The following is a 25,875-nucleotide window of genomic DNA, read 5'->3' as shown; positions in this document are numbered from 1 at the left end:
CCGATCGCTTTACTTGCTTCAAGTAAAATTTCCGTGTTTTCCCTAACCGTTTGTGTATCCCAATTGAAACTATTACGCTAATTTACATTAGTTAATAACTAGTTTCGGCTTCATGTCGGCCATCTTCAGATTTCTAGTAAGGTCTTGCTTGTTTCTAATTTCTTCTTTTGGTGCCTTGGTGGTGGGTCAAATAGGGCATATGTTCTGAAATTTAATTGTGTATTGAGGATACTGTATGATGTGGATGTGCCACCAAGGCACCAAAAGAAGAAACCAGAAACAAGCAAGGACCTCTCTAGAAATCTGAAGATGGCCGACATAAAGCCGAAATTAGTCACAGTCAATTAATACAGGAAGGTTGTTTATATATCTAATTTACCAAATCTCTAGTGATAAAAGTGTGTAATCAAGCTGAATATCATCATCATCATCATCATCATCATCTTTTAATTTTATTTCAGGAGGTTATTTTACGACGCTTTATCAACATCTTAGGTTATTTAGCATTTGAATGAGATGAAGATGATAATTCCAGTGAAATGAGTCCAGGGTCCAGCACAGAAAGTTACCCAGCATTTGCTCATATTGGGTTGAGGGAAAACCCCGGAAAAATCCTCAACCAGGTAACTTGCCCCAACCAGGAATCGAACACAGGCCACTTGGTTTCGCGGCCAGACGTGCTAACCGTTACTCCACAGGTGTGGACTTCATCATCATCATCATCATCATCATAATCATTTTTCATATTATTCTCTAAAGAACCAAGTAATGATATATCAGTTTAAATGAAAACTTTAATCACAATATGAATAACACATAGGGTTTTTGGTTTAATCCCAGATCACATATAGATTGCTCATTCCTATGTAAAACTGGTTGCACTTTGAAGAGAACAACCTCCAGAATCGTCACCAGTCCGCCGTAAACAAACACGAGATGGAAGTACAGTTTTTAATGCAATTCAAATGGGAGTTATGACGTGACTCCTTTTGTAACAAGTAGATGGCAGCATAGTAAACCTGACAAAAGTTGTTACTGTCAAAGCCTATAACACCGAGCAATCGGGGTATATATGATCTAGGGTTTAACTTATGCATATGAATACGTATAATGGTTGAACATTAAACTGAAAACCATTGACAACAGTCCCTCTGCTACCCGATCTGTTCACAACAGTAACTTGTGTTTACTAGATTCAAACATAACAGGTTCACCAACATCTAATCACTGGCCAACTGAACAAAAGTGGCTAATATTATAACTTTGTATCCCATTGAAATTCTAAATCAGCTATACAAAAGGACGATTTTGTACTTCAATAATAATATCAATGTCATAAAACTGACAAATCCTGTAAATAATGGGTATTCTTAATATGTTTAAAGTTGTCAGATCAGCAACACTTATAACCAGTTTTTTCCTCATCATTCCCATTGGAACACAGCCAACAACTCTTCAACCCCAAAGCAGCAAATTAAGGAACTTCTATGAGGATGTACCTTGTGTTATAAGAGTTAAACCCCCCTCCTCCAGAATTGTAATCTCCTGAGCTTAACAGTAGATACTGAATATGAAGAGGGGGCATTCAATAGTTACTGGCAAAGAAAGAAAACTGCACAAGAACAAACTACTTGTAGAAGAAAAAAGCATGTTAAGAACCAGTTTTCTGTATTAGAAAGATATGTTTTTACGTAAAGTTATAAGATTCTATAAGAAACGTAAAAAATATATATTACAGTTATATGAACACTAATAAATATAATATAATTATTAAAAAATTAGTAAAAGTCAGACATGTTTCGGAGATGCTTCTCCATCCTCAGTGACTTTACCATGACGGTTCAGGTGATCGAACCGCGTTGTTGCTTGGCTTAAAGGAGACTGACCTTAACATATTTGGGTTTCAAAGCCTCCTTTAAGCAGGATTTATTAAACCAAATTCTTTTATTTAAAAGTTCTATTTTAAGACGCACGTCGTAGTAAAAGTTGACCAATTTTTCTTCACTAGCTTTTTTCATATTCAAAGATAAACCACACATGTTGGGCCAATTATAGTGTTCATAGATTTGATAAGAAACGTAAAAGATATATATTACAGTTATATGAACACTAATAAATATAATATAATTATTAAAAAATTAGTAAAAGTCAGACATGTTTCGGAGATGCTTCTCCATCCTCAGTGACTTTACCACGACGGCTGGTTCAGGTGATCGAACCGCGTTGTTGCTTGGCTTACTACGACGTGCATCTTAAAATAGAACTTTTAAATAAAAAAATTTGGTTTAATAAATCCTGCTTAAAGGAGGCCTTGAAACCCAAATACGTTAAAGGTCAGTCTCCATTAAGCCAAGCAATAACGCGGTTCGATCACCTGAACCAGCCGTCGTGGTAAAGTCACTGAGGATGGAGGAGCATCTCCGAAACATGTCTGGCTTCTACTAATTATATTATATTTATTAGTGTTCATATAACTGTAATATATATTTTTTACGTTTCTTATCAAATCTATGAACACTGTATAATTGGCCCAACATGTGTGGTTTATCTTTGAATATTATAAGATTCTATTTGCAATCACAATAATTTCTTTATGCTCGACCATGCCGAAATGTAGTAATTATACACCTGGTAGCAGTCCTTTAATGCATGTCATTAAAGTACACCTACTCATTAAAGTACAGGTGTTCAGCCAGTGACAAGTCAGCTTACAGGTGTTCAGCCAATGACAAGTCAGCTTTGTACCGTTATAAAACCGCAAGTATCGATTATTCTCGGATATGCAATCGAAAGAGAATTAGCGAAAAGTCACGGAGGCTGGAAATCCAATACTGTCGCAGAAGGTTATGTTCTATTACTATAATAATTAGTGTTAATTGTAAATAATATTCAAATAAATTCAATTTGTCATCTCGTTTTTCAATGTCTAATTTAATTTCAATGTTATATCAAAGTTAATTTTTAGTTTACTCTGTAGTTCTTACAGGCTATTAAGGTCAATGTGGACATCTGTTCCTCGGAAAAAATCAATACTTTCGCGTCTGCGTACATCTCACAATTTACGAGGTATTGCTCAAGGTCAGTTAGATACAAATAAAATGAATAATTTCAAGTTAGAAATATGGTCGAGCATAAAAAGTCGTATGAAACTCGCCTATAATGGTAATTAAGAAGCTCGTATGAAAATTATGAAACTCGCGCTCATTTCATAAACATCCATACTCGCTTCTTAATTACTATCATTATAGGCTCGTTGCATAATGTACTATTATAATTTATGCAAGAAAAGAAGAGAAAAATAAATAATCTATTAATGTTTCTACTTTTTTAATAGACTGTAGGCCTACATAAAATTATCATTGTCTTGGACCAGCCTACTGAACTTAGTTGTGAAATATTTTGTATATCTTTGTACAGAACTAAAAATTTGTACCTTGCTATTGCCGCTTGTTTCATAAACTAGCTATAAGTTAAATTAAAATAGACGGTTGCGATTAAATCAGTTAAAAACGATCTGGCATTCAAGAGCATAGAATTTATTTTAATCCTCTATTATTCTCCTGACACTGGAATGTTGACTTCAAATGTCTTAGTGTCCGTGGGTGAAACTGGAGTTGGCTGCTCCAAGTGCTGCCTTTGATGCAAAGCCAAATGATTCTTTTGAAAGAAAGCTTTACCACACTTGTCACAAGCATGCTGCCTAACATCACAGCTACCACCACTGTGCCGCCTATTGTGCTGTGTCAGACCGTGCTTCTGAGTAAAACATTTGCCGCAATCAGGACAAATGTGAGGCTTCGGCTTTGGTTGTGGTGGGGCTGGCATTGCTACACTGCTGGAAGACGTGGATGTTCCAGCAGTGCTCTGGTTCAGCTTGCCCATGGCAGTGGGGTGGAGTGGAGTTGGACACAGGAAGTGAGCTGCGGGCTGCTGGAATGCTGCTGCAAGACCGCACAAGTCAGCAACGAAGTTACGATCGCCAGCGTGGAGACGGTAGTGGAGAGCTAGAGCCTCTCGATTCGGAAAACAATCTCCACATTCCCTACAAACAGTAGAAAAACAATGCGATCCTTTAGACTACCATGTATATGTCTGAAACCTTACAGAGGCTAGTGTTGTCAATAGCATGGAAGTTTAATCTGAATAATGAAATATTTACTTGATTTCTTGCAGTGTTTTCATTCTGAAGTGGGGCCAGCAAGAAGTTGATCCCTGATGGTAGAAATCAACATTACCAAATCTTATAGTAGAATAGTGGGGATTGTTTATAATGAACATTAAAATTATCTTCTTTAACAGTAATTTAAAGTTTCGTTTCAACTTCAACAGTTTTGTGTAAATATTTGATCATCATACATCATTTTAATCCACAGAGACCATCCAGCAAGAATTTTTATAATTTATTGAAAGTAATATTGATTAAGATTTTTCATTAATATTATACTAATTATTTGATCACCATACATCCTCATTTGAACTTACAGAGAAACCATCCAGCAAGAATTTTGATAATTTACACATTTATTTGGAAATTTATCCTAAGTATTATTAAGGCTTTTTCATTAATATAATACTAATATAAATTACCACAGATCCTAATTTTAACCTACAGAGAAACAATCCAAAAAGAATTTTGATAATTTACTAAATTTGTTTGGAAATTATCATACGTAATATTGTTTAAGGCTTTTACAAAAGAGAGAAGTAATATTGTATAGATAGAATTTGCACAAAATACAATAAACTCAGACAACATCTAACATCTGGATGTTCCATTTTAACTCAGGATGATTATATACAATAACATGTTAATCTTAGTATGTTCACAGATTCAGTAACATATTTGTCAAGCTGTTGGAATAAAAGAGGAAACAGATAAATAGTAACTCCAGTATCAATAAGTCAAGGTGGACAGGCAACAGAAATTTGGAATCAACCTATAAATACAGATACAGATTGATAAAGAAATAAACAGAGGTGAGGTGTACTTAATTAAGGATGTAAGTCTATTCAATATCAATGTTGTAAGAAAGGAAATTGAAAAAAAAAACAATGAAACATAAAAATCTAATAATTTAAGTGTAATAACACTACAGAAAATCTTACTGCTAATTATTGTAATCACACTGGTCTACAAGATGAAATATTTTTAATCACCAAAATTAAAAATATACTTTTACATATTAATTTTTCATGCTGATTATGAAAATGTTTTTAGATACTTTCTGTCACAAGCAGAGTTTACTGTAATGCTTGTAATAGTTATAATCAATTCTTATAGGCCTACAGTCATATGTAGGCCTATTAATTATTGTAAAACACAATATGATGTGATTTGATAAAAGTAAACATACCTTCTTTTTAGTAAGTATTACAAATATGATGACTTTCCCCTATCATATACCTTCTCTTGAACATTCTGATACAACATCCAACAAAAATCTGCCATCACAGCCATTCCAGAAATCCTGATAATGCTATTCTACTGCCTTTATTTCGGTGAAAATGTTCACCTTGCTCATCACTGACTTCACCAAGGTTTTTGGAAAGAGATTTAAATAGGAATGCATAGAGTGAACTTCAAGAGACTGTAATATTGCATTTCCTTGTAAATGTTAAATGTTATGTTTTATTTAACGATGCTCGCAACTGCAGAGGTTATATCAGCGTCGCATTTCCTTGCATGATTATAGAAGTTTCCAGATACGTTCTCCAATCTCAGAAGCTTTCTTTCTACTTAAGAAGTTTATAAACTTGAAGTTTTGCCATGTTTTTTGTCTTATATTGGTTGAGATTCAACAAAATCTTTATCTGTCAAAATTTCTCGAGTTTGAGATCCAACAAAGATGCATTCTTTAAATGTTGCATCATTTATATGAAGAAAATTTGGTCTCAGATACTCAAATCCCTTTGAATTTGTTTTTTCCATGGTCTTTCTCAATTCCACTTTTATTAATTGCAGACGAAGAAGGAATATTTTGTTGAAACCAGAAGTATTCTCGTATTCTCCTTGCTCGAAAGTTTTCTCTAATTCCCAATCATGTCTCAAGTAATGCTCCTCTGAACAGCGATTATCTCAAATGCACAAGAAAGAGCAAAACTTTGTAATGCCGCTTGCATATCCATCAATAATCAATACCTTAAAAAGCTATACATATGTATATTCCACTTATGATTATTACAATTAATTGCTTCTAGTAGCTTTTCCATTTTATCATTCATTTCTTTTACATGTACAGAATAAATAATTTGAGTAGAAGCCTTGGAAACTTCATTATGGAAAAGCAGTTTTTAGACCCTGTTGCAAAAAATCAATCTGATGGTTTTTGTTTTTGATGCAGTTCTTGGAAGAGCCTATGCATATTACAGCAATAAATCCTTGGATCATCTATAAAAAAGGACAATATTCTATAGTCAGAAATAGAAAACTCGGACATCATTCTCTATAAGACTTCTTTCCTTCAATCCAGAGGTGAGAACTTCTGCTTTGTTTTGTGGAAGGAAAAAAAAAGTGTCTAATCAGATCATTTAATTCCTGATGAATAAAAAGTTTCGGTTCTGAAAAACTTTCTTCTCGGAGATAATCATCATTCTAATGATCGTGACTTGAGGACCCATCCTCACATTATACTTATTCCGGACTCCTACATTTTTTCAGGGAGTTTCAGAGCTCGTGAATTGTCATCATGAGATAATGACCATAATGTAATTTTATGTTTATTCTTTGTCGAAAGCAACCTTCAACATTGACAAAACAGAAATAACAATCATCAATAATTATGATTCTGTGGTTCCAATCATACAAGAAGAATAACAAAAGCATTGCACTTTTCGTGTTGTTCATTCAATCATGCAATACTCGTACATTAACTGACGATATTGCACACATAGCATGAGGGACCCAATCTTTATCTTGGTCCTAGTAAGACTTTAAAGTATTTTTTCACCAATGGCAAATGTTAACTTCAATTTCACCCAAGTGTACTCCTCTAGGAGGAATATAATGGACTTGCCGCAGTGTGTTGCCCTTTTACACCATGGGAGGTGACCTACAGCAGGGAAAACTGAAGTACCCCATTAAAACCTACCACCTACCACTGTGTTTGTTTACTTCAAATTCCACATGGAGCCACCAGAGTTCGAACCTGGCTTACCAGTGTTGAAAGCTCATGCTCTAGCCATTCGACTAACAATGTGTTGGATTTCACAGAATAACTGATACAACTGCTTAAGAGCTGATGTAATTGTATATGCTGTCAAGAAAAGAAACACATTTGAAATCAGCAGCTCAGAATTTAATTTGAATTTTGTTTGTAGACCAGCGTTGTTGGCTGAACTGAGAAAATACAATATTCTCTACAAAATTGTTGGAAAAATGTCTCCAGAAACAAAACATCATAGATAAGTAAATCAGAGCTCTACTGGGAACTGCGTAGGTTACATATTACGAAAATGTTCCATATGCAAACCTTAATTTATTTATGTCAGATAATTAATTGTGTTTTTACATATACAGAGTAGTCTACCACATTCTGTGCTGGTGTCCAGTGGCATGATACTAACAATGCACTCGCAACATCTGGTTGACGTATTTATTTTTAAATGTTATATAGAACAATATGTAATTTTTATTATACAGAGCACTTCCTCACATTCTGTGCATGTGTCCAGAGGCAACCAATACTGCAACAGCAGGTTCATGTGTTGCAATAAACAGTCTAACTGAGATGATTTAAAGTGCATGCTCCTGGTCTCCAAGGAGAACCATCTTGTAGGTGACTTCACTGTATAGATAGTGTATATGCAGTAAATGTCCTGCGCCATGGCATTGTGGTCTAAGGCAGCCTGCCTAGGACTCACGTTACGGATTGCGCGCTGATTCGAGTCCTCATGGGGGAAGAAATTTTCTCATGAAATTTCGGCCAGTGTAGGCTATAGGACCGGTGCCCATCCAGCATTGTGAGGCACTTGGGAAGCTGGGATAGGTAGTGAAATGCAGTTGCGAAAGCCAGCTATAACGGCTGGGGGGATCATCATGCTAACCACACAATACCTCCATTCTGGTTAGATGATCGTCCACTTCTGCTTCAGCATGTGAACGTGAGGTCAGCAGCTGGCTGTTCGGGCTGAGCTCTTCAAGGGCCATGGATTATTATTATTATTATTATTATTATTATTATTATTATTATATTATATGCAGTAAATGAGTTTTCTGTGAGGTCGAAGCAGCAGTCGTGTTTTTAATTCACATTTGTACAGCTGTGTTACTTTAGTTTAAGAGCGATGGTAGAGCATGAATTGCTACCAAAAGATAATCTTGAATCGAGTGAATTTTTGTAGGCTAACTGGGCTTTCAAAGTGTTACTGATGGTTTGGTGGATCCAGAATTAGTATCTTTCATTGAGGAAGCATGGTTCCATTATATAACCTAAAGCAATAGGTACTGGAGTACAGAAAATCCCATATCATGCATGAAACCCTTCTACATGATGAGAAAGCTAGCATGTTTATATTTTTGATGACACAGTCAATGCACACAAATACAGACGAAAAATACTCTAATAGACGTGAAGGACTCATGACAGCAAAAGGGCATAATTTTCAACATCTCTTATGATCAAGGTACTGGTAAGTTCAATTATTGGATACTTTAATAGTTACTAGGGCTATTGCTATTTTGTGGAATTAAGTAACTTCAACTCCTGAGTACATTGGGGTAAAATCTGTTCAGTTCCCTTGTGTGCAGTTCACTAACTTCTTTTAATGTCCACTTAACAGATTTACAACTTCGTACACTAACAGCTCTGGCCACCCCCATTCACTTGCTGCACAGTTGCTACATTCCTAGCGACCCTCGACTGCTACTTCAGTTTTATTCATAGATTTGGCAACTCTTTCTTGTGTAGAGATGATGAGAAGCCTCAGTTTTCTAAACAAGAGTTGTGGGTAGTTATTAACAGGAAAAGACAAGATTCTGCCGCAGTAATGGAGATTTTTGTTTATGACAACCAATTAGAGGGGGCAGTAGAGGGTCAGTCAGCAAAGTCTTTTCTGTGAAACTACACTCGAGGAACTTGAACAAACTATACACTAGCTGCGTGATGGCGAATGTTTGAGTCGCTTGCCACTTAAACCCACACAGAATGATGTAGACTGCTCTGTATTAGGTCTATACACAATCTATGAGAGCTTGCTCACACTGAAAAGGAGGAAAGTAAAAATATTGGAAAAATTTAGCAATGGGATAGAGTTGAAATAGAAATGCTAACAAAAACAATAGTGAAGAGAGGTTCTGCATAACTTGCATGTATTACAATCACGATATAAAAAACACCAGAGATCAACTCTAGCTGGCTCTACTTTAACTGTCTTGACAATCTTATAAAAGTTACAAAAGGCAATAAAAATCCTTTTTAATTACTCAGGCACTCATGGAACATCTTTAGAATTGATTGGGAGGTCATGATGTACTTCTTGCATGGAAATATTTCTGCGCACTTTTGTGCATACAGTGAGTGTAAAGAATTTCGTTAAAAATTGAGCGAAATGGGTTGTGTAGTGAATACAAGTATCAAGAACAAACTGAGGGAAAACTCGATTAAATAGGCAAAAGATTAGAATACATTCCACAGAAATTTCTCCATACGCTTGCACAAGGAACAGGTGTTCTTAAACCATATTAGCATTCAGAGCCATTAAATTTTTTAAGTACAGTAGAACCCTGATTATCAGTCACTCTATTAACCGATTGGCGGATTATCCGACTGTCTATTTCTCGTTCTTTTTTTTTTTTCTTCATAAATAAATAACTTATATGAAGTACTGTTTTATACATCATATTAGTAGGTTCTACATATGTTTTGCTAGAGAATGTTATTACAAGCCTTTAGCATTGTCTACTGTTCGAATTGCTGTTCTATAATATAACTTGTATATAAAATGTCTTCCACGGGTGTTAACAGAAAACGTGTTGTGCTAAGAATCGAAAAAGGAATGGAAATAACTGAATGGTTTGAAAAAGAGTAACTGTGGCTCATCTCACATCAGAGTACGAGATTGGAGTTACAACTACGCGATTTAATAAAAAAAAAAACAAGGATAAAGTGTAAAAAAAGTATGTAAATCTACAACATGAGACCTCCTTTATTCTTATCTTTCCAATGACAGTCATTAAAACGGGCTTCCTTATCCCTTAAAAACACACAGTTGACAATCAGACTTAAATTAGTGAACTTCTGATCCACTACCTAGCGAGTTAAATACAAGACCATGGATAAAATTACAAAATATTTCATGGTACAGATTATCCAATTTTTTCGGTCAACCATTCAGTCCATCCCCTTCATTACCACAGATAATAGAGGTTCTACTGTAGTAAGCTATATGAACCACTACCAAGAGATTATGCGAGTTCAGTGAATTTTTGTAATTGAATTCTGCAAAATGTTGCCAATGGTTTAGTGCAGTGGTTCCCAAACTTTCTGAAGGCAAGATGGGCGACACATTTGTTTGCGACCCCCACTACCATACCAGTACTTGATCACATTCGAAAAATACAAATCCCTGTAAAATCGAAAACAAATTATTTTTTACTCAAAACTAGTGAGTAGCACCCAACTTCTAATGTATCGGTACCTGCAAGATGAGAAATGGGATTATGCAAATCTATTTTACAATTCTCAGTGGCTTCTTAGACTGGCCTACCTATCTTGTTGATGAATTCTTTGTACACTTATACGCTTTGAACAGTAGTTTGCAGGGCCAAGTTGTTAACGTAATAACAGCCAGAGATAAAATCAACGGATTTATAAAGAAACTTGATTCCTGATCGACATCACTTGACAAAATGAAATCTGATTCATTTCAGTGCATTAAAAATTTACAGAAAATTTAGCTATTTACTGTATGATATGATAATGTGAAGCAAAATGTAAAACTTCGATATCTCCTTACAATACACACGGAAGAGAAAATGTAATTAAATATTTGAAACCTTTTCATATTCCTCAGTCTCATCTCACTTAAATATCCCCTCAATTATCCCATCTAACCCACAATGAAACGTCAGTCCCGTGTATGATGTGGGGAGATATAGAAGATTGGACGAAGAAAATTAATTGTGCCTTCTTCAATTAGCTTTCCTGGAGAATTACCCAAATTGTCACCATACTTTTTTATTACTGGTTATTTGACGACGCTTTATCAACTGCTGTGGTTACCTAGCATCTGAATGAAATGAAGGTAATAACACCACCGAAATGAATCTAGGGTCCAGCACCGAAAGTTACCCGGCATTTGCTCTTAATGGGTTGAGGGAAAATCCCAGAAAAAACCTCAACCAGGATTTTAACCCGAACCCGCTTGTTTCACGATCAGGCAACATAACTGTTAAGGCCGGTTCACAATAAACTAGGAACGGAAACGACAACGAGAACAAGAACGGAAATACTGTTAAAATAAATGTATTTAAATGTGAGCATTCACAATATTGTGAATGTCCACATTTAAATACATTTATTTTAACAATATTTCCGTTCTCGGTCTCGTTTCCATTCCCGGTTTATTGTGAACCAGCCTTTATTCCACAGCAGTGGACTTTCATATAATGGATGATGTGAGCAAGGAAGGTCTAAAATTGTTTGATTTTGTAGTAGGCCTATAGATGGCACGCTTTGTTTGTGACAGTGTGGATTATTAATGGAAGAATGGCATAAGATACACTCCCGACCAATTCTAATGACTAACCCTACCTGCACACGAAGGACTTGTCATCTGCATGGACGTGGGAGTGCTCAACAAGCTCATTTTTGCGTTGAAAAGTTTCTCCACAATGCTGACAGACAAACGGACGTTCTCCTTCCACGTGTAGTCGAGCATGAGCCAGAAGTGTTCTCTTTTGTAGGAACTCCTTGCCACACACATCACAGGAATGCGGAATGCGGCCATGGAGACGCCCATGGTTCACCAGTTCGAACTTGCGAGCGAAAGTGCTACCACAATCTGGACACACATACGGATGTAGACCACCGTGGAAGCGTGAATGGATCACCAGATGATCTTCGCGTGAAAACGATTCACCACACTCCTCGCACACGTGAGGACGTTCACCCGAATGGAATTTTGCGTGAGTTGCCAAATGTCTTTTCTGAGGAAAGGTTCGCCCACATTCGCGACAAACAAAAGGTCGATCTCGGCTGTGAACTCTAGCATGTGTGACGAGGTGATGTTTTAAAGTGAAAGATTTCTTGCATTCGGGACACTGATATGGGCGCTGACTACTGTGGAGGAGGAGATGTGTACTAAGACAATGCTTGTGTGCAAAACTCTTACCACATTCCGGGCAAACATGCGGTCGTTCGCCAGTGTGCACCCGAGCATGTGTCACTAGATGATGTTTTAGCAAAAACGATTTTCCGCACTCCTGACAAGAGAAAGGTCGCTCCTTCGCCACACGATACTTCTGTCCGGTATTAGTTCCTGTATTTGACAACTTTTCACTTGTACTACTATTTGTCTGTTGTGTATTATCCAAATTTGTCCCTGCCTGCCTATTCTTTTGTTGCGTATTGTTTGTATTAATATTGTTGTGTGCGCCTACATGAGAACCATCAGATCCAATTAGACTGTTTGAAACTGCAACTTTTTTCAATAAAAACTCACTATTATTTTGTGTTCCTACATGAGAGCCATCAGATCCAATTAGGCTATTTGAAACTGCAACCTTTTTCAACAAAAATTCACTACATTCTTGCGCAGTTAACTGTAACGGTCCACAGGGAGCCATGAAGTGTTTTCCAGCGGCAGGATGTTTATCTGTACCAAACATTTGTCCACTTCCCGTACGAAATAAAGGATTTGTAGCTTCACAATTGCAACCTTTTTCACAAGCGATGTTAAATATGTCATGATGTTTCTTAGAATTATTATGAGATGTGTGCGCACTATTTTGTTGTAAACTGTCATTCATTAAGAACATGGTTGTACACATAAAATTATTATTCATGTTTCTATTAAAATTATTTGTAGCTTGTATAAATGATGTATTCTGTTCCTTACTTCCTACCGTAAAAGTTTTGGATTTATCTGGGCTATCATTGTTAGCTCCCTGGAAAACAGTTGTATTATTAACATAGGAACTATAATTGTTCAAATTACACTGTGGGGTAATTCCCCATGGATTGCTGTAAGATGATGTAGTGGGTGTTGAAGCGGCACACATTGGGAAACTGGCACCACTCTGAAATACATCTCTAAAAACGGAGTCTTCCAGCTTGATTCTCTCTACAAGGTGTTCTGACACAACTTTCAGAGAATCAAAGTGCATGGATGATGGATGGTTTCCCCATCCTACAGACGACAACCCTGGATTCCGGCACCTGGAACGTCATAAGGAACTTACTTAACTAAATTAATCACGCTTCGTTACGTTACAGACTTCGCATTTTTTAATGAATCAATAACTTCGTATATTTAGGCTTAAGATTTAATAAAATATATTCTTATTAGACCAATTATAATATTCTCAAAGAACACTAGCCATTGTAATGAATATTATGTCACTTATGAAAATCAGTTCTTGCTATATTTCACTGTAATCAGGAAACACAAATAAAGGTAATTCTACTTATTTTAAAGATATCAACAAATCTTTGACAGTCAGCCATTTTATTTTACAACACCTGTACGTAGTCAACATTTGAATAATAAAATAACGCTAGATTGTGACGAAACTTAATTAGCCTCATATTTGCCCTATTATTCTTGTTTACTACTAAAAATTACATTATATTTTACATATGTAGAATTTTATGTCGAAAAGGATTAATCTCTTTCAGTAGTCTAAAATAATCTAAAAAAACTGGCGGATATATGTTTTGTGGGAACCAATGCTAGATTGGTGCCAGTGGAATATTCAGAATAGCCAATATTGACACTTAAAATTTCCCTAGCATGAATTTAATTTCTCATTGTCACAAGAAAATTAATTTTATTTATAACAATCACTATAATAACATAAACTTCCTTACTGTAGGTCATCCACAATAGTAACAGGCTCCTCTTTTATAACACATTCCGCAAGACTAGTTGTAAACGACACTTCTTGTGAACGCTGAATTTCATTTTCACTTGACTTTTCGTTAGAAATTTCGGCTGATTCTTGAGCTTTTTGAGATGGTAATGTGATATTGTCCACAGGTGGGGTCACCGCTACTTCTGCTTCGAAACCTGTTTTTTCTTTAGATGGAGGAGCGACATCACAATGAAGAGGATCTGGGGTTATCTTGTCATTGAAAGACTGTTTGGAACCAATATCGTCAGATTTCATCGGATACATACTGTCGAAATAAGATTCTAGCATCGTGTACTCCATTCCCACACTTTCTTTACCGTCATAAACTTTTATTTGACTCCAAGGAGGGACCCATTGCTCTGCCGGTGTTTGCCCCATGTTGTTCATTGTTTTATGAACATAATGACACATTCAAACAAAATCACACGGTTAAGCGCACAGCACCATATTCAGTCACAGATTCATAGAAGTGATGGTGATGATCAACATTTTTTGCAAATCATATTAAATAAATTAGAGCTGCCTCTTTTACATTTCTTCATAACTGGGAAATTCATTTCACTCTTAATGTTTGAAACTACCACACTGAAACCATTGACAAAATTCATATTTTCGATACAATTTTGCAAGAATTAATATTAGAACTACATTTTAATATCTTAGATTCCATTCATGTATGAGAAATGCCAATTGACGGTCAATTTCTTCTATTCATCGAACAACTCATTTGATATTTGGTTATTAAGGATAGCCAACGTCACATTTGAAATACCCTAGATTATGTGAGCAATTTGGTGACAAATATGATTATTATTTTTAATGAAAAATTGCATCGTTATGCATGTTAGTACAATCAGTAACTTGAAGTATGGTTTTGCGTGAAACATTATACAAATGGACAGCTAGAATGGAAAGTAGCAATGTCATTCGTGTTAGGCATAATCGTTATTGAAATATATGGGCAATGTGCCTAAATTGAAAGTTCAAACTGCACTCCCATCTTGTATAGGTTACGAGAACTCGTCTCTAGTGTGTACCAACTTGAAAACTACCGGACAGATGGCAGCACATATTTTAAGAGTATATTCTGAGTCGTGATTACGGCGCTTTTGATACATGCATGCAAAAGATGAATTTCATATATTATACAGCAATTACGTTTAATATAAATTAATTTCGTTAAATGATAGTTATTTTAACTGTTAACTGTAAAATGCATTAATCAGTATCGGATTCATATCTGAATACTAATCGTTTTCGGTGTATGAAAACAACCAAGAGCTCAGGCATACGATGACTCTATATGCACTGCATGGTTTTCACATTTATTTGTATATGGTTTTCATCACAAGCTGTGTTTAATTATCGTAAGCGGCTGTAAATGGTTGTGTGAACTGTGCGAGAAACAGTATAACAGACATTAAGCCAAAGAGTTGTGAAAAGAGACAGTGGTCACTCACAAAATTCTGTGGGGCAGGATAATTTAAGTTGTACATTGTGATCATTTCTTTATTATTACTTTTTAAAGAACAAATTTCATCTGTCATATCTCGGCCGGCATCGATGCTTCAGCCGGCAACGGCAGTATCACTGTCAGTTTATTTCGAACCATAAAACTTCTGATAGATATGTGTTAAAACATAATGAACATTTCTGAAGATATTATTATTATTATTATTATTATTATTATTATTATTATTATTATTATTATTATTATTACAGTGGTCAATAGATTTGATAAGAGCGCATTTATAGAGCAATGTAAAATCGTTGTTGTAAGCTTATGAAAAGTACGAGCTTTTCATTTTTCTATTTGCAAAGAAAGTAATGTCAAACTGCTCAGAACTACGAAACGTTTGACTCATACATGTATGAAACTCCTGATGATGACTTCTTCTATAGTCGCTAGAGGGCAACATAGTGAAACTGATAAAAATAAAATTGTTGCCATCAAAGCTCTAATTGCCATTGTTGCCATAAAAGCTCTAATCTGATTAATCTGCTACTTGTGATCTGGGGTAAAACATGAATTAAAAATTTTGTGAAGACATTACGGTACATGTAATGTTTAATGCCTATTTTCACAAATATGAGTAATTTTAGTTATTTGAAAATTACATTTGTTAGTGTAAAATTTTATCTAAAAGAAAATTGTTTTAAGATTTGCAATATTCACACTTGAATATAATTCGTAGTATTCGCAGTTAATTTTTAATTTGTAGTATTCACATTCGGGTGTAATCCTTAATATTCGCAGTTAATTTTTAATTTGTAGTATTCACATTGAAGTATAATTCTTAATATTCGCAGTTAAATTTTAATTTGCAATATTCACACTTTAGTATAATTCGTAGTATTCGTAGTTAATTTTTAATTTGTAGTATTCACATTTGAGTGTAATTCTTAGTATTCGCAGTTAAATTTAATTTGTAGTATTCACATTTGAGTGTAATTCGTAGTATTCGCAGTTAATTTTTAATTTGTAGTATTCACATTGAAGTATAATTCTTAATATTCGCAGTTAAATTTTAATTAGCAATATTCACACTTTAGTATAATTCGCAGTATTCGCAGTTAAATTTTTATTCGCAGTAGTCGTAGTTAATTTTTGATCGTATTGTTCGCAGTTAAATTTTCATTCGTGGTAGTCACATTTAATTTTTTATTTGTAGTATTCGCAGTTAAATTTTCATTCGTAGTAGTCAGAATTAATTTTTAATTCGTAATATTCGCAGTTAAATTTTCATTCGTAGTAGTCGCAGTTAATTTTAAATTCATAGTATTCGCAGTTAAATTTTCTTTCGTATTTGTCGCAACTAATTTTTGATTCGTATGTTCGCAGTTAAATTTTCATTCGTGGTAGTCACATTTAATTTTTGATTTGTAGTATTCGCAGTTAAATTTTCATTCGTAGTAGTCGCAGTTAATTTTTAATTCATAGTATTCGCAGTTAAATTTTTATTCGTAGTAGTCGTAATTAATTTTCAATTTACAGTATTTGCAGTTAAATTTTCATTCGTAGTAGTCGCAGTTAATTTTTAAATTCATATATTGGCAATTAAATTTTCATTCGTAGTCGTCGCAATTAATTTTTAATTCTTAGTATTCGCAGTTAAATTTTCATTCGTAGTAGTCGCAATTAATTTTCAATTTATAGTATTTGCAGTTAAATTTTCATTCGTAGTAGTCGCAATTAATTTTTAAATTCATAGTATTCGCAGATAAATTTTCATTCGTAGTAGTCGCAATTAATTTTCAATTTATAGTATTTGCAGTTAAATTTTCATTCGTAGTAGTCGCAGTTAATTTTTAATTCATAGTATTCGCAGTTAAATTTTCATTCGTAGTAGTCGGAATTAATTTTCAATTTATAATATTTGCAGTTAAATTTTCATTCGTAGCAGTCGCAATTAATTTTCAATTTATAGTATTCGCAGTTAAATTTTCATTCGTAGTAGTCGCAATTAATTTTTAATTCATAGTATTCACAGTTAAATTTTCATTCGTAGTAGTCGCAATAAATTTTTAAATTCATAGTATTCGGAGTTAAATTTTCATTCGTAGTAGTCGCAATTAATTTTTAATTCACAGTATTCGCAGTTAAATTTTCATTCGTAGTAGTCGCAATTGATTTTCGATTTATAGTATTTGCAGTTAAATTTTCATTCGTAGTAGTCGCAATTAATTTTTAATTCATAGTATTCGCAGTTAATAGTATTCACAGTTAAATTTTCATTCGTAGTAGTCACAGTTAATTTTTAAATTCATAGTATTGGCAGTTAAATTTTCATTCGTAGTAGTCGCAATTAATTTTTAATTCATAGTATTCGCAGTTAAATTTTCATTCGTAGTAGTTAATGTAGTTAATTTTTAATTTGCAGTATTCGCAATTAAATTAGCATTCGTAGTTGTCGCAACTAATTTTTAATTCGTAGTAGTCACACTTAATTTTCAATTAGTAGTAGTCAAAATTAACTTTTAATTTTAATAGTGATATGTGCAGTCGTTGAGTAGTATTCGGAGTTTTCCCACTAGTATTATTTCATGTAATAGTAATTATGGTATTCAGTTTAGTAACAATTGTGTTATTCAGTGTAATGGTACCTAAAGTATTCGATGTATTCCCAATTATATTACTCAATAATTGAAGTTATATTGTTCGGTGTAGTCGTATTCATAGTAAATACTTATAGCCTATGATAGGTTTAGTAACATCGCATTTAAAGCAATGTAGAGTGCTTTAAGCTTCTGAAGAGAAGAATATTGTAATTTCCATATTTTACAGGTACGTACAAAGTAATGCCAGAATACTAAGAATTACGAAACGTATGGAAAATACGTGTATAAAACATAAATACTTGTATAATACTGTGAAATAATTACGTTAATATGTTGATTTCGATAAATAAAAGTAAGTTTAGTTATTTTTAAATATATTAATTAGTATTGGACTCATATTACAAAGAGCATTATTTGAAAACGATTGTTATATTCCGGCCTGTATCGACGCCTCAGCCGCTAAGGGCAGTACCACCCTCAGTTCAATTATCCGAACATGAAACTTTGGATAGATAAGAATATAAAGACAATTTCTGGAGAGATAATAAGTCAAATTTAATAACAGTGCAATTACAGATGGACGCAAAACCCTTTCTTAAGCTTCTAAAAAGGGCGAGCTTGTCAGTTCCCTATTTACGAACAAAGTAATATCAAAGTAACATGAATTAAAATGTTAAGATATTACATGTGAATTGTATTCTTCACCTGTCATAATTAGGAACATTAAATCCAGACGTTTGAGATGGGCAGGGCATGTAGCACGTATGGGCGAATCCAGAAATGCATATAGAGTGTTAGTTAGGAGGCCGGAGGGAAAAAGACCTTTAGGGAGGCCAAGTCGTAGATGGGGAGATAATATTAAAATGGATTTGAGGGAGGTGGGATATGATGATAGAGAATGGATTAATCTTGCTCAGGATAGGGACCAATGGCGGGCTTATGTGAGAGCGGCAATGAACCTCTGGGTTTCTTAAAAGCCAGTAAGTAAGTAAGTAAGTAAGATATTACATGTGATAATTACTGTATATTTTTATTTTTAGAAATGTGAGTAATGTTAGTTCTTAGTTGTACAATCCATTTTTTGGTATAGGATTCATATCTGAATGCAAATATTGTGCAATTCGCTTTGCTGCGGAGACTTCTTTACTAACAATCTCATATTGTCTTTGCAGGTTGTACATCAGTAGTTGGATTTGCAGATGGCTTAGATTACAAGATTATATTGATCACCTCTGTACACCAACCGCCCTCGCCGGATGGACGTGTATTTGCGTACTGTATATGCAATTTGAATTTGGCCTGTCAATGCGGCAACTTCTTCGACTCAGCTATTGTGCCGGTTGCAGTCTCATCAGGCATTGCAGATTCATCGCAATGTAATAGCCTATTGTTGTTTTTTTTTCTATTGTAATTTCGTACTCAGCAACGGAGCATATTTTGAAACATTATGAAGTTATTGCATGTCACAATTATTAAAATGGATGCGAGAGCTGAACCTTCCCTTCACATCAACAAAGACGAATTGAATAATCACAAATGTGATTTTTCCGTTTTATAGGACGATTTATAGGACAATTTTTATACCAAAAAATTTGCACTTTCGACAATTCGTCTCAAAATAAAATTTTTCCGTAATGGTCAGTCACTCTAAATTAGTCTCCCCTGGGACAATATTATTTTTGTGAAATATAAAAGTAATGTATTTCTTTTCGTAAGAGACGGTTGCTTATTATTGTAAAATATTAAAGTAATGCACTTCTGTTACTAAAAGACGGTTGCTCATTATTATAAAATATTAAAGTAGCGCACTTTCGATGCTAAGAAACGGTTGCTTATTATTGTAGAATATTGAAGTAATGCACTTCTGATGCTAGAAAACGGTTCTCATTACTGTAAAATACTAAAATAATGCACTTCTTTTGCTAAAAGACGGTTACTCAGTATTGTAAAATATTGAAGTAATGCACTTTTGATACTAAGAAACGGTTGCTTACTATTGTAAAATATTAAAGTAATGCACTTCTGTTGCTAAGAAACGGTTGCTTACTATTGTAAAATATTAAAGTAATGCACTTCTGTTGCTAAGAAACAGTTGCTTACTGTTGTAAAATATTAAAGTAATGCACTTCTTTTGCTAAAAGACGGTTGCTCATTATTGTAAAATAATAAAGCAATGCACTTCAGTTGCTAAGAAACGGTTGCTTACTATTGTAAAATATTAAAGTAATGCACTTCTGTTGCTAAGAAATGGTTGCTAACTATTGTAAAATATTGAAGTAATGCACTTCTGATGCTAAGAAACGATTGCTCATTATTGTAAAATAATAAAGTAATGCACTTCTGTTGCTAAGAAACAGTTGCTTACTATTGTAAAATATTAAAGTAATGCACTTCTATTGCTAAGAAACGGTTGCTTACTATTGTAAAATATTAAAGTAATGCACTTCTGTTGCTAAGAAACGGTTGCTTACTATTGTAAAATATTAAAGTAATGCACTTCTTTTGCTAAAAGACGGTTGCTCATTATTGTAAAATATTAAAGTAATGCACTTCTTTTGCTAAAAGACGGTTGCTCATTATTGTAAAATAATAAAGCAATGCACTTCAGTTGCTAAGAAACGATGGCTTACTATTGTAAAATATTAAAGTAATGCACTTCTGTTGCTAAGAAACAGTTGCTTACTATTGTAAAATATTAAAGTAATGCACTTCTTTTGCTAAAAGACGGTTGCTCATTATTGTAAAATAATAAAGCAATGCACTTCAGTTGCTAAGAAACGGTTGCTTACTATTGTAAAATATTAAAGTAATGCACTTCTGTTGCTAAGAAATGGTTGCTAACTATTGTAAAATATTGAAGTAATGCACTTCTGATGCTAAGAAACGATTGCTCATTATTGTAAAATAATAAAGTAATGCACTTCTGTTGCTAAGAAACAGTTGCTTACTATTGTAAAATATTAAAGTAATGCACTTCTATTGCTAAGAAACGGTTGCTTACTATTGTAAAATATTAAAGTAATGCACTTCTGTTGCTAAGAAACGGTTGCTTACTATTGTAAAATATTAAAGTAATGCACTTCTGTTGCTAAGAAACAGTTGCTTACTGTTGTAAAATATTAAAGTAATGCACTTCTTTTGCTAAAAGACGGTTGCTCATTATTGTAAAATATTAAAGTAATGCACTTCTTTTGCTAAAAGACGGTTGCTCATTATTGTAAAATAATAAAGCAATGCACTTCAGTTGCTAAGAAACGATGGCTTACTATTGTAAAATATTAAAGTAATGCACTTCTGTTGCTAAGAAACAGTTGCTTACTATTGTAAAATATTAAAATAATGCACTTCTTTTGCTAAAAGACGGTTGCTCATTATTGTAAAATAATAAAGCAATGCACTTCAGTTGCTAAGAAACGGTTGCTTACTATTGTAAAATATTAAAGTAATGCACTTCTGTTGCTAAGAAATGGTTGCTAACTATTGTAAAATATTGAAGTAATGCACTTCTGATGCTAAGAAACGATTGCTCATTATTGTAAAATAATAAAGTAATGCACTTCTGTTGCTAAGAAACAGTTGCTTACTATTGTAAAATATTAAAGTAATGCACTTCTATTGCTAAGAAACGGTTGCTTACTATTGTAAAATATTAAAGTAATGCACTTCTGTTGCTAAGAAACGGTTGCTTACTATTGTAAAATATTAAAGTAATGCACTTCTTTTGCTAAAAGACGGTTGCTCATTATTGTAAAATATTAAAGTAATGCACTTCTTTTGCTAAAAGACGGTTGCTCATTATTGCAAAATAATAAAGCAATGCACTTCAGTTGCTAAGAAACGGTGGCTTACTATTGTAAAATATTAAAGTAATGCACTTCTGTTGCTAAGAAACAGTTGCTTACTATTGTAAAATATTAAAGTAATGCACTTCTTTTGCTAAAAGACGGTTGCTCATTATTGTAAAATAATAAAGCAATGCACTTCAGTTGCTAAGAAACGGTTGCTTACTATTGTAAAATATTAAAGTAATGCACTTCTGTTGCTAAGAAATGGTTGCTAACTATTGTAAAATATTGAAGTAATGCACTTCTGATGCTAAGAAACGATTGCTCATTATTGTAAAATAATAAAGTAATGCACTTCTGTTGCTAAGAAACAGTTGCTTACTATTGTAAAATATTAAAGTAATGCACTTCTATTGCTAAGAAACGGTTGCTTACTATTGTAAAATATTAAAGTAATGCACTTCTGTTGCTAAGAAACGGTTGCTTACTATTGTAAAATATTAAAGTAATGCACTTCTGATGCTAAGAAACGGTTGCTCATTATTGTAAAATAATAAAGTAATGCACTTCAGTTGCTAAGAAACGGTTGCTTACTATTGTAAAATATTAAAGTAATGCACTTCTGTTGCTAAGAAACGGTTGCTTCCTATTGTAAAATATTAAAGTAATGCACTTCTGATGCTAAAAAACGGTTGCTTACTATTGTAAAATATTAAAGTAATACATTTCTGTTGCTAAGAGACGGTTGCTTATTATTATTATAAAACTAGCCGTACCCGTGCGCTCCGCTGCACCCGTTAGAAATAAATATAAAATAATTACATAATTAAAATAGGACGTTTGAACCAGGGAACATTCGTGTTTGATAGAAGGATAAATCGTTTAATATGTTACTTAATTTAAATTGTATTTAAAATATTAAAATGCGATCATTTTGATCCAGAGACCACTCATTTGGTGCAATGACAATTCCTTTAACATGTTATTAATTGTTATTACCAATTATTTTTGGAAAAGCGAAAATTAACAGAAAAAATTTGGCTACAGATTTATTATTATGTTTATATTATATTATATTATATTATATTATATTATATTATATTATATTATATTATGTAAAAAGTGTGTTGATAATGGATGTACTCGAATTAGAAAGTTTTTAATTTGTTGTGGGAGGTCTTGAATCTCAGGAGGAACAGCTTCTACAACAGCGCATCATAATCTGCTTGGCTCATTACCCAATTTTTTTGCATTGCATTTATTGCATATATATTTTATGTATTTTAACACGATTCAATTGAGCATAGTTAAAATTTGAATTATAAAATAATGGAATCTAAGCTAACATACTATTACTGCATACTAAATCAATACACTCTCGTTGTTCGTTAATTCTCTGAGATAAAAATTCATAAACATTATTTTAAGATATACAGGAAATGAATATACAGAATAACCTATCAAGTTTTCTGTGCATAAGAAGCTATTTTAATCTTACCTGTCCTCAATTCACTCACAAGTTACTGTAATAACATTATAGCATTATGTCCATCTAGAGAAACTACACTTTCCAATGATGAAATAATAATTAATTATACAAATCGGTTAATTTAGCTTCCTATATCACTTCATACAAACACAGAAACATTGTCTGTAGGCTATGTTTCATAGCTTTCGATTGTTGTGTCTAAGGCCCCTTATAGACGAAGTCATTTGTTTATTTGAATACACCGCCTTAGATGGCAGTTATTTTAATTTTAAAACTCATTTATCTCATTAAATATCAGTCCTATCAAAATTTTTCAAAGAATAAAACTTATCAGAAATCATTTTTAAAGAAACTTTTGATATGTAACATTTTTCACAAAAATCAATAATAAGCGAGATACTTCGATTTATTTAATTCAGGCCCCCTTATAACCCCCCTTTTAAATAATGTATTTTGAATGCCATATAGCCTAAAATCTAAGTTACAACGAACTTAATTTAATTTATATTCCAATTTTCATCGAAATCCGTTCAGCCATTATCGTGTGAAAAGGTAACAAACATACAGACAGACAGACAGACAGACAGACAGACAGACATACAAACAAAAATTTAAAAAAAGCGATTTTCGGTTTCAGGATGGTTAATTATACATGTTAACACCAATTATTTTTAGAAAATCGAAAATTACCAGAAAAATTTTGGCTACAGATTTATTATTAGTATAGATATTAAAGTAATACCGCTTCTGATGCTAAAAAAAAACGGTTGCTATAGCTGACGCCAGGGTTTTTGGCGCGTGTCCTTGAGTACAATGCACAGTCTGCGAGCATCTATTGATGTGTAACTGAAAATGGTACCACCACCTATACACCTCACTTCAGCAATCTGCCAATCACAGCTGTCAGTTTTGCTGCCCAGACTGCGGCAAAAAAGATACTCGCACTTAACTTTCCTGCGGTGTGTCCTTGAGTCCAGTGTCCAGTCAGTGAGTTTCTGTTGCCACTGCAGCTGAGAACGGCACCTCCTCCTAAATACACGTCACACCAACAATCTACCAATCACAAGTGCCAGCTTTATCGCCTATAAATTGCTATAAAAGTTAGACACTCGCACTTAAGTTTCCCATTACTTATTTCACATGCCAAAATCGGTGGTGCGCCGTATAATTATTGTAAAATATTAAAGTAATACACTTTTGTTGTTAAACTAATAAAGTAATGTCCCTCTGTTGCTAAGAGACGGTTACTCATTTCTGATTTAATAAAAAAAATTAATAATTCGTTTTGTTCAAAGACAGGTCTGGACCCCACATGTGACACCAGGAAGGCATAACTCATGAAGCAACTGGACCAGGATATAATGAGGTAGAGTGGCCATAGCAATTCGTCTAACTCTAATATTTCCAAAAAAAAAAAAAAAAAAAAACTGCCAAATAATGGATCGTCTAGCATTATTTCACAAGAAAAATGTTGACGGTGAAAAAATTTTACCAGATAATTAATTATAAAAAGCTGTTGGACATCCTGAGGATAAAGAAAAATAAATAAAGTATAAGGAAATTCTAAAATTAAGTCCAGGAAGCAATCACAAGCTAAGACAGGCTGTTGTTAAGTAGAATTATGAAAGTTTCAAGAAATAAAACTAAAGTAATGGCATTCAAAGGACTAAATCCATGAGAGATAAAATTATAATGAACGAAGAAATAATCGAACAAATATCTGGGGTACCGTTTCGGATATAGAAAATCAGAAGATATTGAAATAAAACAATGCATTTAGACAGTTTTATGGGTAAATTCAGCGAACACTGAAGTATAATTTACGGAAATACACATTGCTAAATTTATATAAAATCATTGAATTGCCACCATTATTATTGGTGCATAAGTTCGTAGCGTTTTTCCGTACTTACATTCACTTAATAGTACTACAGTGACACAGTTACCATAGCAACGAAAAACGCTACGAAATTGCACCAATCCTCTTAAGAGGAATAATCATCACAACGAGGTTTCTCAGTTTTGCATACTTAGGATAAAGGAGTATGTTATTAGTCCAGAAGACAAGAAACGATGAATGTACAATCAATTGCATCTATAATCGAAATATATAAAAAAAATTGGAGATGATATCCAGCATGTGTCAGACACGTAGATTACCTGTTAATATTGTTCTAATGGGGGGGGGGGCAAATTTCGACTCTTGAAAAAATAGTGTGAACAGTTTTGAGATGGAACTGGCCTGAAAGCATAATCTTTTAACTGGTTTATTTTACGACGATTTATCAACTGCGATGGTTAACTACCTCCTAAGTGAAATGAAGGTGATAATGCAAAAGAAATGAGTCCAGAGTCCAGCGCCGAAAGTTACCCAGCATTTGTTCTTAATGCGTTGAGAGAAAAACCCTAAAAAATCTCAACTAGGTACCTTGTCTCAAACAGAATTTGAACCCGGGCCCGTTCGTTTTACA

General features: G+C 33.7%; 1 protein-coding gene across 3 annotated transcripts; it reads right to left on the bottom strand.

Moving 5' to 3' along the window:
- Window positions 1-63: 63 nt before the first annotated feature.
- Window positions 64-14,821, bottom strand: LOC138715127 (zinc finger protein ZFP2-like). 3 transcript variants are annotated; one of them, XM_069847668.1, is made up of 4 exons: window positions 14,028-14,821; window positions 11,751-13,376; window positions 4,160-4,212; window positions 3,905-4,042 (listed from the first exon to the last, which is right to left on the bottom strand). In XM_069847668.1, exons 1-3 carry the CDS (start codon window positions 14,480-14,482, stop codon window positions 4,179-4,181), a joined length of 2,115 nt encoding a protein of 704 aa, XP_069703769.1. In that variant the 5' UTR covers window positions 14,483-14,821; the 3' UTR covers window positions 3,905-4,042; window positions 4,160-4,178. The 3 variants fall into 3 exon arrangements, with proteins under 3 accessions (XP_069703770.1, XP_069703768.1, XP_069703769.1); XM_069847669.1 differs by lacking the exon at window positions 4,160-4,212 and having other exon boundaries at window positions 64-4,042; window positions 13,538-14,821; XM_069847667.1 differs by lacking the exon at window positions 4,160-4,212 and having other exon boundaries at window positions 64-4,042.
- Window positions 14,822-25,875: the final 11,054 nt, after the last annotated feature.

The sequence above is a fragment of the Periplaneta americana genome, chromosome 15, assembly GCF_040183065.1.
Source record: "Periplaneta americana isolate PAMFEO1 chromosome 15, P.americana_PAMFEO1_priV1, whole genome shotgun sequence".
In the NCBI taxonomy this organism is placed as follows: domain Eukaryota; kingdom Metazoa; phylum Arthropoda; class Insecta; order Blattodea; family Blattidae; genus Periplaneta; species Periplaneta americana.
The sequence above is the reverse complement of the archived record's forward strand: the minus strand, read 5'-3'. Positions and strand labels throughout refer to the sequence as shown.

Coding starts and splice junctions, on each gene's coding strand:
- LOC138715127 (XM_069847667.1), bottom strand. CDS start 14,482: ATGTGTCATTATGTTCATAAAACAATGAACAACATGGGGCAAACACCG. Junction 13,377..14,027: donor ACTATTGTGGATGACCTACA/GTAAGGAAGTTT, acceptor ATGACGTTCCAG/GTGCCGGAATCCAGGGTTGT. Junction 4,043..11,750: donor GACAAGTCCTTCGTGTGCAG/GTAGGGTTAGTC, acceptor TACTGTTTGTAG/GGAATGTGGAGATTGTTTTC.